At 39.1% G+C, this 16,497-nt stretch overlaps 1 protein-coding gene across 1 annotated transcript; it reads right to left on the reverse strand.

Annotated features, from left to right (window-relative positions):
- Positions 1 to 3,770: 3,770 nt before the first annotated feature.
- LOC307257430 (urokinase-type plasminogen activator-like) lies at positions 3,771 to 8,544 on the reverse strand. The gene is made up of 11 exons (XM_080036660.1): positions 8,418 to 8,544; positions 6,599 to 6,705; positions 6,440 to 6,503; positions 6,203 to 6,341; positions 6,032 to 6,114; positions 5,868 to 5,924; positions 5,603 to 5,783; positions 5,198 to 5,343; positions 4,933 to 5,073; positions 4,705 to 4,853; positions 3,771 to 4,305 (listed from the first exon to the last, which is right to left on the reverse strand). Exons 2-11 carry the CDS (start codon positions 6,647 to 6,649, stop codon positions 4,111 to 4,113), a joined length of 1,206 nt encoding a protein of 401 aa, XP_079892786.1. The 5' UTR covers positions 6,650 to 6,705; positions 8,418 to 8,544; the 3' UTR covers positions 3,771 to 4,110.
- Positions 8,545 to 16,497: the final 7,953 nt, after the last annotated feature.

The raw sequence follows: 16,497 nt of genomic DNA on the forward strand, positions 1-16,497 counted from the left end.
CGCTGACGCTTCAGCCCCCGACGCACACGCACTTTTACGCATGCACGCACGCACGCACGCACGCACGCACACAAGAAACTCACACACACACACACACACACACACACACACACACACTCGCACACATCCTTGTATCTTTGTGAGGACACTCATTGACATAATCAATTTTTTCTAGACCCTTATCATTACCTATATCACAATTCAGTACCTAACCACAACCCTTACACCAACCCTAACCTCAACCTTATTCTGACCTGAACTTTAAAACCAAGTCATAACCCTCAAACAGCCCTTCGAAGATCAGAAGACCAGCCTAAATGTCCTCACTTTTCAAAAATGTCCTCACTCGAATGCATAAAAGCTTGGTCCACACAAAGCACACACAGACACGGACACACACACACACACACACCTACACACACACGCACTGCAAATCAGAGCGCTTCCCAAATTACGTCATGCATGCCAGTGGCTCTGAAAGGGAAAGTGTCGGGGGAAGATATTGCAATTCCAAGATATAGGAGAGGTGCTTGCAGAGGGACAGGTTGTAAACCTAATTGTGTTTGTAAGCTGCTCCATGCTGCAAAGATCAAGGTCATCATCACAGAGGACACTGGAGATGGGATGAGGAGCTGCGCCAGAACCTTATACACTGAAGAAAACTGGTGGTGCATTTTGTTTTATTTTGTATTTAATTTATGAAGCTTCCAACCTGCATTCGACACATGATCTCTGATCATTAAAAGGTGGGTCAGGAGTTCATGTGTCCAGGCCTAAATGTCCAGGTCTAAATAAAGCCTGAGGATTCAGCCTGCTGCTGGCCATAGCTGAGAGAAAGAGTCTCTCCAGGAAACTTACAGATCCTGCACCGCACCCATGCACATACTGGTTCTACAACTTCTTCAACTCAGACACAGAGGGTCCTCATTAACAGCTGTCCCACTGGATTAACACCCACCTGACCTGACAGGTTGCACTTGCATTCAAGTGAAAGCGATTCCTTTCCTATTGGAGTTAGCGATTCTGGAAAAAGCTTGTTGCCAAAATAACTTTTTGGCGAAATGAGTGAATGTCTCCCCACGATCCTCTACCTGTACGTACACTGTGTGTGCGCTGAAAAAAAAATCCAATGTTCAAACACAACCTAGGCTCTGTAAACTGGCTTGTTGCTGCCTGCGGTGGGCCCATTTGTTTACGCACCCTTTGTTTACACCAGTTTACTGAGCCTAAGCTGTGTATTAACACAATCTTCTTTTTCCAGCATGCACACAGTACAGACAGGTGATCGTGGGGAGATATTCACTGATTTTGACAAAAAGTGATTTTGACAACAAGCCTCCTCCAGAATCACTGAATCCACCGTTAAAGGGGAAGAAAGTCTCAATGTATCCTACTCTGACTTGTGGATGTTGTTTGTGTGTGTGGTTGCTTGTTAGGGTCGTCCCTGCTCCGAATCCGTTTTGGGGAAACCGGAGACCCCAGCATCTCAAACAGAGGTATTTATACCCCTGCAGCCAAGATAGCCCCCCCCCCCATGTGTGTGTGTGTGTGTGTGTGTGTGTGTGTGTGTGTGTGTGTGTGTGTGTGTGTGTGTGTGTGTGTGTGTGTGTGTGTGTGTGTGTGTGTCCTTAATGCGGCTGGTACATGTAGACAAGTGGGGCTGCAATTTAAACCTGAGCGACTGGACACTCTGGCTGGTCCACCTGGTTAGAATAGACCCTGTTCCTCTCCTCTCCTCTCCTCTCCTCTCCTCTCCTCTCCCCTCCCTTTCAGAAGGAATTGTCCTTACAGAGGGTAAGAATCACACTCGCAGCATCTCAAATCCATATATGGACTGTGGCAGAGTAGAGGAGAAGAAAAGTAAACTAGTTGCCGGTGATTGGCTGCAGTAGCATAGCTGTGGACTGTTTGTATATGTGGACATGTCCAAACAGACTTTGATAGAAAGCATGGCAGCATGTTGCTTGGAGAGGTTTCGAAGTATGCTTTCAATAATGACGTGAATACCAGTTGGTCTGTGAAGTAAACACAGATGATTACACCACAATTAATCTGTGTTGCTGATGTAAATCGGTTTGCTTTGATGGATTGCTTTTGGTTAGCGCTCCGGTGACACTTTCCTTTCTTTGGGAAGGGGAGTGGGTGAAGGTAGTACAGGGTATTAGCCTAGGCACAGAGGTGTGAGTCAGAGGACAGCTGATCATGTAGGCGCTGCTCCTGCCGAGATTTTCTTGGGAATCACGTGACGCTCGTACAGATGTGAAAGCAGGACCATGTTTAGCAGAAATGTTTTAATTTGTACGATGCTGCTTATGGATATGAACAAAGGTTTCTCGAGTCCCAAAGATGAAACGGAATAGTAAAGTATTTCATTTCTGCTGATTCTTCGAAAATAACCTAAGTTCTTCTGCAGGTGAACACACAGCTGGTGTTTGTACACCAAGAGTGTATTTTTTTTAAATGCTTTCTTTGTGACTCTACAGTCAAATTAAACAATAAACTGCCTTGTGGATTTTGAGGCTTTATGGGACAGCAATGATGGTCTCCCACTTTGGTCCAGATAGACTCCTCTTACAACTCATGTAAATTCCGTTCGGACGTTGATGGTCCTCTGAGGATGCAATACTGCAGGTCTTTGTCCCAATGTTCTTCTTTTTTTAAACTTTTGGTTATATGCCATTCTTGTTTGTTCGATTGTGTAATGAAAAACCAGACCAATCCTTCACAACAATATTAAGAAAAAAATATCTCATATTATCATGAGCTGAGCTCTGAGGAGAAAATATTTCGACAATGAAAGAGATGCACAGCAGTTTGCAGGAGCCCTGTCTGCAATGGTCCACTTTTACCTTCTCATCACATGAGACGAGAGGTGAAAATGACTTGTTTGTAGACAAGTAACCCTCACTATGCCGGCTTTGAACAATGGTGAGAATGGTTTATGTCCCATACTGTGCCCTTCTAATGCAACAATATAGGCTGGAAGTCAATTCAGGCAAGAGGAAAGAGCAGATTGCTTACAGGTCATTTAAGGTTAGAGGCCTCTGCTGTCTAAACTAAACTCTGTGTCTCTATTTCATGTTGAACACATGGAGATACATCTGCTGCCATCCATTTCTATAGACATTTAGTGGAACTACTCATTCTCATAGCGTCATTCAATAAATGAAAGAACAAAGCCATAATTTTTGGGTAAATACTTCTGAGGGATCAAAACAATAGTAGGGGTGTTAGGGTTTGGAAATAGTTTTAATATCACAGTTTTCTATGTAGGAATTTTATTGTGACTGTTGGCAGGTGGCCTCACCTAACTGCTACACATCACACTGATTCACTGTCTGTGTGGTTTCAAGTACAACTGTTTTCAGTTGTTTATAAAATACTTTATGTGGTCTTTATGTGTTTGGGGCCACTGAGCCGCTTGCATGGAATTTCTACACTGCAGCGCCCTCAAGTGTTTGACTGTAGGACACTTTCACTAAAGGACAGCGACTGTGACAACTACACAAACTGTACTGGACAGTAAAACACTCTATTGTTTTGGATTTCTTAATTTAAATAATTTAAAATTAATGTAAATCGCAGTATTTATGCAGCTAATTTTATCAGCTGTATATTTGTGTGTGTCCTGATGCTTTCTGCTGCTGATGCTGCCCTTCTATACAGCAATTAAAAAACAACAAGTGTTATTATTTTTATAATTATTATTATGATGATTATATATTTGTATGTGAAACAAAAACATTTTGAGTCTGGAAATTAATGATACACATATTTTTTTTATTGTTATTCCAAAGATTGCTTTACAGCAGGGCCAGCCTTTAAAAAAATAAATAACATTTTTTATAGCTTGTTTAAATATATATACTGTACAATGCAATTTACATACAACACATAAATTAAGTCTTACAGTAAAACTTCACACTTCAAGTCATTTGCACATTGATATGAACACCGGTCAGCCAGCTGTTGAAACAAAACCAGCAACATTTTTGCTTAGACACAAACACAAACACACACACACACACACACACACACACACACACACACACACACACACACACACACACACACACACAGCCTATACAACTGCTACAACTGCTAACGGCTTCATTTTTGGGGGTACATGGATCCAATTGTGTATTTGGAGAGCCCTGTTGTTGCTGCGATCCACTTGTTGTAGTTGGTCACCTGCGTGTAAACCCCTGGTTTGTTCTTCTGGGCGCAGCCATCGCCCCAGCTCACCACCCCGAACAGAAACATTCGGCCTGACACGTCACACACCAACGGACCACCAGAGTCACCCTGTGAGGAGAGGAGGCGGCAGTCAGTCAGTGCTCGCAGAATGAAGAAAGGTTCCAATTATATAGTTTTACAGTAAACGCTCATATGGATACTGACTGGCAATACGTAAATTAAGGAGGGAACGGAAAAAACGTGAATACTGTATTGAGTCACTAGTATCTAAAATCTTTTCATTAAAACAAATGTTTGACTGATATCTTCCAAGTGTTTATTTATCATTTAAGGGATGATTTCAACAATGCTGAAGCGTAAACCACGCGGTGTATCTGTGTTTGAGCTTATCATTTCTATTAAGTTCTGTTCTTTATTCAGACATTAAGCCAAGAATATTCACTGTTTACATCCAAGAATCCTTTTTTGATCTTTAGGTTTAGGTCCCATGTGCACACTTTAGCTCACCTTGCAGGCGTCAGCGCTCCAGTCAGGGCTCCCAGCACAGAACATGTTGTTAGTGATCAAATCTCCGTAGTAAGATTTACTTTGACAATCAGTGCGGGAGATCAGTTTGACCTGGGCCTCTTTCAGGTACTGGGAGAAATGCCACGCATCTGCAGAAAAAAAAACATTGTGAGTCCTTTTGAATCACTGAAATGGGAGAGATGCATGTTTTTTCTCTGCAGGACATACTGTATTTCTCCATCCCGAATCCTGCGATGTTGCAATGAATTCCTGGAGGAAGCTGAGTGTGTGGCGGAGGAAGGCACACCGTCCGTGCAGAGTCGGACCTCACAGCACAACCTCCACTTCTGCTTTTGATCTTCAACAGTGCTGGAATGCAAAGACAGACACAGGCTACGTGAGTCCATGCAGACGAGAGTGGCCTTGCAGCTCTTTATCTTACTCTCTCGTATTATACATGTGCCTGGTCAAACTGTGCGCCTTACTGTAATACCTATGTCATTGTTGAAATTGGAGATGTTGTATTTTTGGTGGATGATCAGTTTTTCCACAGTGAAGCGCTGCTCCCTGTCAGCATCTGTTTCATTGATGGCATTCTTCCCCAGATACACGGACAGGTGCCTGATGTTAGTCTTATCACTGAAGAAAAAAACCAACACAAATGGTTAATACGCATACTAACACACACACACACACACACACACACACACACACACACACACACACACATACTGTATATACAAACAAACACACACACACACACACACACACACACACACACACGCGCGCGCGCGCACACACACACACACACACACACTCACACCCATATGAGTCATGATGCTTTTATATTATGGTCATTGCAGTGGAGGAAATGATAGCATGCCATGTTATGTCTCACCCATCGACGAAGCAGTGTGCGGCCGTGAGAACCCAGCAGGGCGCGATGAGAGAGCCACCGCAGAGGAAGCCGCTGCGCTTATGGAAGAGAGCAGACACCCATGGGTGCGACTCCACAGGTGTGAAAGAACCACCCACAATCTTTTGCACCCTCCGCTCAGACCTCTCGCCACATGTGAGCTCTGTAAGGGACACAAGGCGGGTCAGTGATATTATAAGAAAAGGAATCGCAAGATAACAAATTTAAATAAGAACAGCAAAACTACCTGTATCCACAGCAACAGCAGGTGGAGGTGGTGGAGGTCTTACTGTTGGTGGGGTGCCTGTAAGGAAGCAGCAAAATAAAACAGAGATCAGTTTGGGAAAAAACTTAAACCAAATAATACATAATATGCCATTGATTTCTGAATTCACAATTTGCGGGTCTTACATCTGGGAATATCGCAGAACTCTCTCACAGCCCTCCTCCCTCTGCGGACATGGCACCATGGCATCAAGCTCTTGTCAGGATTCCTAGCAATCAAGTGGAACAATAATAAACTCATGACACCTTTACCAAATGTACTGTGTCTAGCTGCCCGATTGGTGACCTAAATATTACCTGCAGTAGTTATGTACACCAAGTCCTTTCGAAGGTTGCAAATGGTTTGTGTATCGGATCCAGTTGAGACATCTGTTGCCGTATGTCGACTCTGAGACGGATCCCCTGTAAGTGCTGCCATCCCCGGACCTACACATCTCTGTGCATCACGTTACAAGGACAGGTTAAGACGGTTAATGGCAGTCTCAAAATGAAACAAATGTTATAGAATATGTGATGCCTTGAAGGTCGGCTTACCCTTGGGAGTGATGTGCCGGGGTTCTGGAGACCAATTCTTTTTCGACCCTCTTCGTGAAAAAGCCTGAAGGGTCGGGAGAGATTTATATTACATCCCATGACTCATGAGCATGATGACTACTAAACAACCTACAGTTACTTCCTCTAATTGTTGCTTACCGCATCAACACTGAGTGCTGCAAGTATTGTGAGGGTAACAAGCAAGTTCATATTCAAGTCTGGTTTTCGCTTCCCCTCCTTGTGAATATTTTTGTCCCAAAGACGGTCTGAAACAAGAAGCGAAATTAGAGAAATGGAACAAAAAAATGGACAACTCCATATGAAGTTCCCCTGCCCTTACAGGGCTGTACGCTTATTTTTTCAGGTGGTAGCACTGGTGCTAGCAAGCAAAAAAATTCAGTAGCACAAAAATAAATTTGGTAGCACACAAAGTAGGCTATGATTGAAAACTTGCATAACCTTAACCCTTGCATTTTGCTCTAATTACCTTTGAGCATGTCATCCTGGTCTCATTTGAGATTCACAATTAATATGATATCCTAGTGGGTGCAGTAATAATTGTAGAAAAATTAATAGGGGTGCACTGATTGCGATTTAGAAAAAAGAATCTAACCTGCCAATTGCAATTTTTTGCTGATTCAGAATTATTATTATAATGTCCTTCTGTTAATTAAAACCAAACTTTAAAACATTAAACATAGCCTATTAAATAAATAAGTATACATATTGGTACAATTTAGGATAAATTAAATAGGTTGTTGTGAATGTGTTGGGAGTAGCTTTTCAGTGGCTTATTTAAAACTTTGTAAATAGACTAGGCTACTGTTGACTGCTCTCTGCAGCTGAATGAGTTGCCTTTCAAGCTAGAAAAAAGCGCTAACTTCCTGTTCTTACCGGCTTCAAAATAAAAGTCAACTAACGTTTGGCTAATAACAGGCTTTTAATGTGAAGGCGCACAGGAAATGTTCTGTTTGTACACGAGCTAACTTAACTGCGGTAATGTGCCGTCTCCTCCCGGTAATTGCCGTTGGTGAAGTTTTTATACCTAGAATCGCTGCACCCGCACAGATCCCGAGGACATATCTTTCACCAGCCAAAGTGGAGGGTGGATTCAATAACTTACTTGCCTAAGACTCATTTACCTGCAGTGTTAATGTAGAGTCCTCTAAGCAGTGTTGTGCATCTCTCCTCTGTGTTTCAAAGAGACAGCATCTGCTCATTATCAACCTGTCGCACGAGTGCTAATGGGTTCGTATTCATCATCGCACGTGATCAATTTCAGTAGCAAATGCGATCAAAACTGTCGCACTGTACAGCCCTGCCTTATATGGGCTTTATGTATATGACAGGACAAAAAAAACAAGTGGGACTATTGAATGGACACAGGGTTTCTTTGTAACATTCGTGTACATTTGTTGCAGAGGGAGAAACTGTGCTGTAAAGGTTTTAGACCTCTTTAGGCGCTCTGCACAATAAACATAATCTCTACTTGTAGAGTGAGTGCGATTAGGTTGGTTGATAACTTGGCACTCCATTGCATCACGTTTTAGTTTTAGAGTTCCAACATTGCATACACACCTCAAGGAAACAGTATTAACTTGATAATGACAAAACAAAATGGATGGATTGTTTTTTTTTGGCATTGTATGTGTAACTGTGGGTTTTGTGTCCTTTCTCCCTCCCAGCTTTGCGTATTGTATGTGTGTGCAGTAACACTCTTTTCTATCATTTCTAATAACTTACAACTATTGCATGTCTCTGTGTGTTCCCTGATATTTCTTCCAATCTTTTCCCTGTTAAAGGGGAGTTTTGGGGGAGTTCTTCTTCTGCCGAATCACGGTTCTAAGGACTGAGGGTTGTCATATGCTGCACAGATTGCAATGCTCCCTTGTGGGACATTTGTACATTTTTGATATTTGACGATTGAAATAAAACGGACTTGACTAGAGTAGGGAAGCTTTGATAAAGATATGTTTACCTTGCTGTCCAAACTTGCAATCCAAATGAAGCTCCTTGTGTTTTCTCTTGCTGAGATGTAGCCTATGATCTCCCCCTCTGATATGAACCTGTGTGTGGCAGGACTCTCGCTGTAAGTTGTTCTGGTGCTGCAGTGATCCTGCACTGAATCCTCCCCGCCTTTCCTTCCCATTTAAAAACACTCAGGCTACGAGTGGGAGGGCTTTGGGCGGTGCAATGTAAACATATCCCCGAACACTCAAACACTGAATTTGTCATGTCCTATTGTCATGTCCTGTGACACATTCACACTTAACCAGCCCCTCCTTCCCCTTAAACCACAGAAATACAGTTAAAAGAATCATATGTCCAAAATTGGTCATGTGTTAGATGCAGCTGTGGGTGCACATCCCATTCAAAGAAAGAATGACATGTGTGAGATTTAGAAATGAGATTAAATCTCAAAACTTAGTTCACAACATTTTAAATATGAAATTAATATGAAATTTTACTATCATATCATTGATTGCTACATTTCAAACTCGTGTTTAATTATTTGATCCCTGATGATCTTTTAAGATTTCTGCTCAAGAAGCTGTGAAATTCAAACATTTTAAACGGTGTTCTTACATATTATAGTTTATTTGCTAAATCCAGTGCTTCACTAAATGTTTTCATTAAATACTGCACTGCTGCATCGTTTCAATAAAGGGAAATGTTTTCAGTGCCTTTGCATTTAATTTCCTTGTTATTTAGAGGGGCTTAATACATGATGTGGGATTCCAGCATGCTTTAGGAATCATAGGTTGACAGTGACACATTCCCTCTGTCATGTTTATGGACGAAGTGCGGCTACCGGTAGTCACATGTTTAGACATCACATTTACAAAAATGACAGGGATTAAGCCACATCTGCAAATCACCATGTTTTTCTGCCATGGGACTTTATTGGTGCTTGTGTTACAGATACTTTCTCATGCTTTTACCTGGTTGTTGTTTTGGACGTTTAATGCGTTCATGTGCAACGCCTTGTGAGCTTGTCAATAAAGGGACTGTATACACATAATTCTCATTATTAGTAAACATTCAACTCGATCACTACGACCACAGATCAATACATTCATACATAATTAAATAAATAAGAAATAAGATAACTGGATTTTTATTTAAATGGATAGTGTAAGATAAGATAAGATAAAGTGATCCTACATCTTCCATCTAATACATGCACTGCATACTCTGACGTTTGAAACGACATGAATCATCCTCCAGTCACCACATACTGGCAAATGCATGAATAGTAAATTTCACCTAAAAAAATATTGGCATATTCCTGAAGCTTGGGAGATTTATACTTTTTCTAAATTAGTGAGTTACACCAACCCCTGTACTCCTCAATCTGATTTGGATAACAGAGCAGCTGTTACCCAATTCTTCGCACAGCTTATACTAACAGTGTAACACAGCTTCCGCTGAAACAATAGCCCTCGGCATTGGCATGGGGATTTCTAGATTTGAATCTCTGACGCCTGTCTTACTCACATTTCCTCCTCATTGATGGCAACAATAGCCAGATGTGACAACTTCGTTGAAGCGGAGGTGATGCCAAGTCAGGAAGCCTGAAGAAACAAAAAACCACAGAATCATTTATTAATTCATTGACTCCAGTGGCCTTCACTGACACACGTCTGTCTATCTCAAGCACCACACACTTGATTACCCAAAAGACTATAGGGGAGAGTGGCCTAAGTTGTGCAACTTTTCACTCAAAGTGACTTTAAAGTAAGGCCTTGACAGTAAAGTCTCCAACTCAAATATGTACATATATTTCAGGGTGTTGTGCATCCCTGGCAATAAAAACTTTGGATCTGGAATAAACTGTTGAAGAGATATAGCTTTCGGAAAAAAAGTTGTCTTGATGCACAACTTGCCCCCGGTGTGGTGTAAATTGTGCGGTTGGAGAGAATACCATGGGGTAAATTGTTCCATTGCTATATATCTCATAAACTGTAATGCAAGACAAATCCATTAGACAATCACTTATTTAAGGTGTATTTAAAGTAAATAAAGTAAATAGTTGACAAAGATTGAAGGACAATTTTCTTAAACAAGGCCTAGCAGATCTAATGGTTTTACCTGCAAAGCTCACAATGACAAAGTCACCATCATCATCTTTCTGGCCATCTGAACTCTCATCAGTGGTGTCGTTAAGTGGAATTGAGATGTCACTCTCTTCTGAGCAACTGTAGACAATCGCTTTATTTTGGTGACCAGCGTATACAGCCATGCCACTGGCACAACTCTCAGAAATGTACTTTGCACTAGTTGCTCCGTGCTTGTGGAACCAACTGCCACCTGACAAATGTGATTCCCCCTCCATTTCTGCCTTTAAATCAAGGCTCAAAACCCATATGTACACCCTGGTGTTTCCTCCCCATTAACTATCTTACCTCTGCAATACTATCTGTGTTTATGTGGATGTATGGGCTTTATGTCTTTTATTTTGGTTATTGTTATTTTACCTTCATTGTTTACCTACTGAATGCACTATGTACAGCACTTTGGACAGTGCAAACTGTCATAAATGTGCTTTTATAAATAAATTTTACTTACTTACTTACTTATAACTCACCCAGGCCCTTTGGCACAAATCACCCCAATCCCAGAAATTTGGATAATAAGCATGATGCAGCAATGTAGGGCTGACATCGTGCTAACTGTATAGACTCAAAATGTAGCATACCAAAGCACTAAAACATGTGTCAAATGTTTTCAAACTTGTCTATAATTGTTCAGACACAATAATCAAAAAACCTTGATCATGGAAATTTTACTTTGAAAGACAAAACACAGTTTTTTGAGCTTAAATGTGCTTATATCTTATTCCTTGTGTCTCCCTTCTTTACAGGATGAGTCAAATGGATGGCTCTTCTTAAATATGTGGCCACATTTCCAATTTCTTCCACGGTTTTCTAGAAACAAGGGGTGGCACAACTTCCAAAATGCACAATTTAGGCCACTCTCCCCTACGTATAACACAGGAATGAGCCAACACAGGGAAAGCACCGACATTTGTGCCCTGAAGACAGCAAAACCTCTACAGTTGCACCATGGGAGGTGGTGATGATATTGTATCAGGGGTGGAAAGTACCTGTGACTATGTTTACATGCACCACATAATTTTCTAGACAGAATATTCAGAATATGCTGATTGAAATGTTAACGGGTATATTCCCATAACTGCTGTGCATGTTAACACCTTATTTGGAATATTGTCTCAACCAGAATATAGACCTTAACCTTCAGTGCATCCTTAAAAAAAATCACACTCTGCCTCCTTCGGCGCTTAAGATGTCACTTTGGATTGATATGTAGATAAAAATAACATGAATGTATTTTTCCACCAATTTTTTTTTATAACTTTCTTTTTCAACTCGAGTCCTCACCATACAAACCATATTCATCTTTATTTTAAGGATTTTAACCCTTTAAATTCCAGTTGTTTTAGAAAAAGTCACTCGTTTTTTTTAATGGAAAAACACAAAATATCAATTAAAAGCTAAATAATTAGTCTGAATTGGATTTTTTTGAGGGGGATTATAGGAGTGTGATAGATGTAAAAGATGTGCAATGAAATTGATTTGAATGCATTTTTATATTTTTTTATATCTAAGATTTAAAAAAATACTCACACTCAGCCTCCTTCGGCGCTTAAGATGTCACTTTGGATTGATATGTAGATAAAAATAACATGAATGTATTTTTCCACCAATTTTTTTTTATACCTTTCTTTTTCAACTCGAGTCCTCACCATACAAACCATATTCATCTTTATTTTAAGGATTTTAACCCTTTAAATTCCAGTTGTTTTAGAAAAAGTCACTTGTTTTTTTAATGGAAAAACACAAAATATCAATTAAAAGCTAAATAATTAGTCTGAATTGGATTTTTTTGAGGGGGATTATAGGAGTGTGATAGATGTAAAAGATGTGCAATGAAATTGATTTGAATGCATTTTTATATTTTTTTATATCTAAGATTTAAAAAAATACTCACACTCAGCCTCCTTCGGCGCTTAAGATGTCACTTTGGATTGATATGTAGATAAAAATCACATGAATGTATTTTTCCACCAATTTTTTTTTATACCTTTCTTTTTCAACTCGAGTCCTCACCATACAAACCATATTCATCTTTATTTTAAGGATTTTAACCCTTTAAATTCCAGTTGTTTTAGAAAAAGTCACTTGTTTTTTTTAATGGAAAAACACAAAATATCAATTAAAAGCTAAATAATTAGTCTGAATTGGATTTTTTTGAGGGGGATTATAGGAGTGTGATAGATGTAAAAGATGTGCAATGAAATTGATTTGAATGCATTTTTATATTTTTTTATATCTAAGATTTAAAAAAATACTCACACTCAGCCTCCTTCGGCGCTTAAGATGTCACTTTGGATTGATATGTAGATAAAAATCACATGAATGTATTTTTCCACCAATTTTTTTTATACCTTTCTTTTTCAACTCGAGTCCTCACCATACAAACCATATTCATCTTTATTTTAAGGATTTTAACCCTTTAAATTCCAGTTGTTTTAGAAAAAGTCACTCGTTTTTTTAATGGAAAAACACAAAATATCAATTAAAAGCTAAATAATTAGTCTGAATTGGATTTTTTTGAGGGGGATTATAAGAGTGTGATAGATGTAAAAAATGTGCAATAATATTGAATTGAATGCATTTCTATTCTTTTTGCTATTTAAGATTTAAAATGTGCCCTCCATTAAGGGCCATTGTACGGCACACAGAATTCTATTAAAACCACACTTTTTGACCCTGCTGCCAAAAGATAAGAGAAACTGATTTTTTTATTATTCTTTTGGTTCCTTGTACTAATGTCTTGACATTTTCCATTTTTTGTGTTTTTTCCTAGTTGTTGCTAATTTCACACATATGCCAGTGTTTCAACTACAGGCTAAAATGTAAATTTGCATTCCCTTGCTACTTAGGCCACTGCAGGCCACATGAATAAATTATTTGAGATAACATGCCCTGTCTGGGTTCTTCATAATAGCATAGAGTAGTGTATATGTGTATTTCAACAAATATGTATTTGTGAATATGTGTGCCTGTGTGTGTATCAAATAACAGATAGTGAAATTCACATAGAAATACAGCTCAATGTAAATCCATGAAAACAGCATGTTTCGATCCCATGGTTAATTGAGGATAAGTTTGTGAATATGGTAATATTACACATTCATCCTGCTCTTATAACTTGAAATTTTATATTTTTATGATTTTTTCAGATGTTTTATGAATTAAGTCCTGCCTATAGCCTTTACAACTGATAACAATACAAAATGAATCACAGTTCCCTCGTTTCCACTAGGGGTATCTTTGCTCTTCAGGCCTATAAGGATGAAATTCACGCATCAGCTGTAAAATAGTAAAAATGTAAAATTTCAAGGTATAAGAACAGGATGAATGTTTAATATTACCAAATTCATGTATTTAACCTCAATTGACCATGGGATCAACACATGCAGTTTTTATGGATTTACACTGAACTGTTTTTCTCTATGTGAATTTGAGTGTCCGTGTTTGGATACACACACAGACACGCACACACACTTATTTGTCGAAAAACACATCTATACTATACTATGCCATCACTAAGAATACAGAGAGAGCATTTTAGCTGAAACAATTTATTCATGTGGCCTGCAGTGGCTAGTAGCAGAGGAGAGCAATATTAAATCTCAGCCTGTAATTAAAACCAATGGTATATGAGAGAAAACCGATGCAATAAAAAAAAAAACACAAAAAATCTAAATTTTCAAGACATTAGTGCAAGGAAATAAAACAAAACAAAAAAAATCTGGTTTCTATCAGCTATTGGCAGAAGGGTCAAAAAATGTCGTTTGAATGGGAGTCAATGAGGCGCTTATTTGGCCAAGGAGGCTGAGTGTGAGGAAAATTAATATACAGTGCATTATAGTGTAAATTAATGAATTGAGGATAAAATTCATAAATTGGTCAGAAAACATTAGCCTTGACCAAATATGAAGCCATTTGCATGAACACAGCCTCAGCAGTTGTGAAATGAAAAACCAAAATGTACCAAAAAGGGCCTAAGATGCACTGAAGGTTAATAGGAATATGATGTGCATGTAAACGTTGTCTTTGTTACACAACTCAAGCTTAAGTTACCTGTGAACCGAATTTATATGGGAAAAAGCAGACAGTAATTGTCAGCTCTGTATTTCTAATACAAAATCATCTTCTTTCCACTTTTAATCCAAACCTTTTATGGCTTCTTGTTCCAAATATTATTTGATATAACAAGTCTGATTGAAATAAAGTTTAAAAACATTAAATATGATTTCATTTGACCCTTTTCACATCAAAACAAGGGCCACTTCCTGCACAGTAACATGTGACAGCTTATATGTCTGTAGACTGTGGGAGTTTGCACACAATATGCACACTGACATCAACTCAGAGAAAATGAGGAAGATGAAAATAAGAACTACAATTCCACAGAAGCAGTATGTGATTCATATTCTGTATTAATCGGATCAAAAATGAAATAAGTATAGACTTCACAGAAGGGCTGCTATCATGATCAAAGTTTTACCTCCTCTTCTGTCAGCGTGAACTTTACAATTATTTTAAAGTTATTCTTCTGAATTCTGAACTTTCTGAATATAGAACTTGAAGCCACGTGCAAAACAGCTGTAACTCCACTGTTTTCTGTGAGCAGCTATAGGCAGTAAAACAGCTATAGAAAACCACTGAGAACATTTATTTTCACGTGCCAAACCACTCACACTTCTCTTTCCAATCATAAGACACCACTCTGCTTCTCCTTTCCAGCATACAGAGAAAAAGTTTTTAATTCCTTTAAATAAAACTGTAAAGTTTTCGAGAAGCGACTATTACCTTCTACTTTCAGTCTGAAGTTATAAATGATTCTCAAAGGGCCTCTTTATTTTCAGCAACCTGTTCACATTCACCTGGATGTCTTAATGGTCTGCAGACAAAACACTGAATTCACAGTGTACAGTATTTGTGCAACTTGGTATGGAATAAAATGTATACATACAAAAATATCAAGAAGGGTTGACTACTTTATAACGAAGCAAATAACCAATTTTGTTAATAGATCTTCCTTCACATTAGAAAACAAAGCAAGCAATTTGTTTCATTGTGACCAGTAACAGCTGTGGCCTTGTTGCATCAGCCCTTAATCACCGTTATAACATTTTGTCACAATTTGTGATTCATTTTACATTTCCCATGGCCTACTGTGATCTCATCTCTTGTGTAATATGAGATGAGAGAATTGTACATTTTCCAAGAAATTTAAACCAGGAAGTGGTTACATAGCCTATGTATTTGAGTCTAAAATGACATAACGTGTAACAATATAGAGCACAACATGACTTGATGAATAACACCAACAAGCACACAGCAGTGTTTAGTGATGTTGTAAAGTTCATCTTTTGACCAGCTCCCGTTGACTACCAGTGTTTGAGCTAGGCTTACTTGGATGAACAACATTTGCCCATTTATATCAAAATGCAGGCACAGTTACAGAAAGGGTTTCTTTTGTTGCCTTTTCGTGAGCCTTATTGAGTCATTAAAAACGTTGAACTATTCCTTTAACTGTGTGAGCTATGTTTTAACCATGGATATATAAAGAGGTTTTAACTGAGCTTGTGTCAGCGACAATTGCAATCATGTTCCCTTTAATCTGTGTTCTGTAATAGGCCCAATAGGCTACTGTAGCCTCTTGTAATGACTACATGTGGCACCATCTAGTGGACAAATTAAGACCTTGCAAATGTTTTGGAAAAATTCGTCCTCTGGCTGTTTGCTACTTTTTGTATATGGTACAAAGAAAGAAAAAAACAGTATGTTTATAGAACACCACACCAGTTTCGACTTTATCGGCTACGTAGGGGTTGGGTGGGATGGGAAATTCCCCCATGTGAGGGAGTAGTCCTGCACTCTGCCTCGTGCGTCCAGTCCGCTGTTGTTGATCCAGACGCGCATGCGCATATACACCGCCTGGCTGTTGGTCTCTACTTTCAC

This window comes from Ammodytes marinus (assembly GCF_949987685.1).
Source record: "Ammodytes marinus genome assembly, chromosome: 11".
Taxonomy (NCBI): domain Eukaryota; kingdom Metazoa; phylum Chordata; class Actinopteri; order Uranoscopiformes; family Ammodytidae; genus Ammodytes; species Ammodytes marinus.

Coding starts and splice junctions, on each gene's coding strand:
- LOC307257430 (XM_080036660.1), bottom strand. CDS start 6,649: ATGAACTTGCTTGTTACCCTCACAATACTTGCAGCACTCAGTGTTGAT. Junction 6,504..6,598: donor CAGCACTCAGTGTTGATGCG/GTAAGCAACAAT, acceptor CCGACCCTTCAG/GCTTTTTCACGAAGAGGGTC. Junction 5,784..5,867: donor TGCTGTTGCTGTGGATACAG/GTAGTTTTGCTG, acceptor TGTCCCTTACAG/AGCTCACATGTGGCGAGAGG.